The sequence below is a fragment of the Pediculus humanus genome, genomic scaffold (genome assembly GCF_000006295.1).
Source record: "Pediculus humanus corporis 1103172108290 genomic scaffold, whole genome shotgun sequence".
NCBI classification, from domain to species: Eukaryota; Metazoa; Arthropoda; class Insecta; order Psocodea; family Pediculidae; genus Pediculus; species Pediculus humanus.
The window spans coordinates 1,878,674-1,881,206 of record NW_002987859.1 but is presented as its reverse complement, the minus strand read 5'-3'; the positions used below and the strand labels follow the sequence as shown (position 1 = coordinate 1,881,206).

General features: G+C 27.4%; 1 protein-coding gene across 1 annotated transcript; it reads left to right on the top strand.

Moving 5' to 3' along the window:
- Positions 1 to 367: 367 nt before the first annotated feature.
- Phum_PHUM542450 (uncharacterized protein) lies at positions 368 to 1,212 on the top strand (the record flags this gene model as incomplete). The annotated part of the gene is made up of 2 exons (XM_002431665.1): positions 368 to 526; positions 1,192 to 1,212. 2 exons carry the CDS (start codon positions 368 to 370, stop codon positions 1,210 to 1,212), a joined length of 180 nt encoding a protein of 59 aa, XP_002431710.1.
- Between the last annotated feature and the right edge of the window lie 1,321 nt (positions 1,213 to 2,533).

Below are 2,533 nucleotides of genomic sequence, written 5' to 3'. Positions count from 1 at the left end.
TTTTTACGATTATTTGAAAATATAATAAAAGACGTCATATTTTTCTTTTTTTTTTATACCGTAAAAGGTATAAGTTATAACTCGGGTCACATTTTTTTTTTTTTTTTTGTAGAAATAATAAAACGATTACTTTCTTACGACATTTTAAAAATTTTTTTATTTTTTAAATTCACTCGGAAAAATTAAATAAAGGAAAAAAAGGAAAAAGTAAATGTTTCCATTGAATATTAAATATTAAAAAGGTTTTTTATCAAGATGATGACTGACTGACTGACTGACTGACTGATAAGAAAAAAAATTTCGGGGAAATGAAAAAAAATTTATCGTATCAAAAAAATTTCCACTTTCTCCCCCTGCCCCCGTGAAAATGTATCAAAGGAAAAAGAGAAAAAAATTTATATATATATATGTGGAAATATCGAATCAACAATTCATGCAAACCGAAATTGATTTTGAAAAATGGAAAAAAAAAGGAAAAAAAAAAAAAAAGGAAAAATTTTCGAGCGTCGATAGACAAAAAAAAAAAGTAAATATTAAAAGTTAATAATGGCGTCAAAAAAAAAATTCTTTGTCTTTTTTTTTGTTTTTTCGAAAAAAAAAAAAAACTCAATTTGAATATCATGGAAAAAAAAAATGAAAAAATGAAAATGGGAGCATGATAGTTATTTGCCTCTTTTCCTCCTTCTACTCCTCCTTTCCCTCCTCCTCACGTTACTCCCCCTTTTATTGGTACCCTTCGGCTACTTTTGTTTTTTTTTTTTTTTGTTGTTGTCGAACTCCTCAATCAATTATGTTATCATTAATCATTTTTATTCTGATTAATTACATCTGTTCATTTTCTCTCTCTCTCTCTCTCTCTCTCTCTCTCAACGCTCTCACTCTCTTTCTCTCTTTATCAGTTTTATTTTTGATTCTTTTTTTTACCACAACCTTTCCCTCTCTCTCTCTCTACTTATATCTGTTCTTGAACCTCTGTTTCTCTCTCTCTCTCTCTCTTCGTTTCTTTCCCTCAGTTAGTTTTTTTTTTCTTTTCTCTCTTTCTCTTTCTCTCTCTCACTCTCTCACTCTCTCACTCTCTCACTCTGTCGTTTTCTTTTTTCATCTTTTCTTTTTCCATTTTCTCAACCACCCTCTCAATTTGTTTTTTTTTTTTTAAAACGACAAATAAAATCTTTCATTTTTACAAAAAAGAAAATAATGGAAACAATATAAAATATATACATATATATCGAAAGTGCAATATTTAAACATTTCGATATATCGATTATCCGATTATTTAAATCGAATAATATAATAATAATAATAATAATAATAATAATAATAATAATAATAATTTAAATTTTCGTCAATTGAAAATAACGAAAAAAAAAAATTTTTTTTTCCGTTTCCTCCCCTTCCCTCGATTTGATAATGGAAAATGGGGGAATGAAAGTAAAAAAAAAAAAAAAAAAAAAAATTGAAAAAGATTTTCGAATCGAGTGATGAGAAAATATCTTTTAAGGTATTCGATAGTAGATAGTTTTATTATTATTATTATCACAGTATTTATTATCTTTCGTTTGTTTCTTTAATTTTGATTTTAATAAAATTGTGAAAACACAATGAATATATAAAATTATGTAGATTTTCTCGAAAAAAAAAAAAAAAAAAAAAAAAACGTAAAACCTTTTGTTTCGAAACGGTTTGTCTTGTTTTGTTTAAAACTTTAAATAATTTATTATTGTAACCGAATTATGGAAATGTTTAATGTTTAATTTCATCGTAATTATTTTTAAATAATTTTTTTTAAACTTTTGTCACAATTTCCTGAAACACTGATTGGTTGGTTGGTTGTTGTTGTTGTTGTAAATTTTCTGTTTGTTTGTTGTAAAAATTAAAAATTTTTTTTTTACCCGCGTTAAGGAAGAGGAGAAAAGAAGGAATAAAACGGGGCGAGGGGTTTAATCGGTTTATTTACGTGCGTAACAACCGTGGCACACGAATTTTCTCTCTCTCTCTCTTTCTCTCTCTTGTACATTCGTCATGTATCGCAAACACGATTTAAATAAAATTTAAAATATTTGTATCTTTTCTCTCTCTCTCTCTCTCTTTCTCTCCTTACTCCCTTCCTCCCCTCTCCGAGATTAAATCACCAAATAAAATATTCAGGTATTTTATTAATTTATTTATTTACCCCTTTACAAAAAAATAAATCACTCATTACTTCAATTTTTTGTTTGTTTGTTTACGTTTTTTTTCGTTTGTCGTGTTTTTTTTTAAACAAAACGATGCCAAGTTTTTTTTTTGTTTTTCCTTCCGAAACGACATTTTTTTGTTTTTTTTTTGTTTTAATAATAACCCCAAATGTTTGACGGGATTCAAACCAAAAAAAAAAAAAAAAAACCTCCCCGGGTTTTGGAAGTCTGGCGCCGAAAAACCAAAAAAAATCATTGACTGAAAGAGAGAGAGATAGAGAGAGAGAGAGAAAGAAAGAGAGATTATCATCGTTACGGTTTCCGTTTAATCACATGCTGGAATCTCGCGTCACGTTACT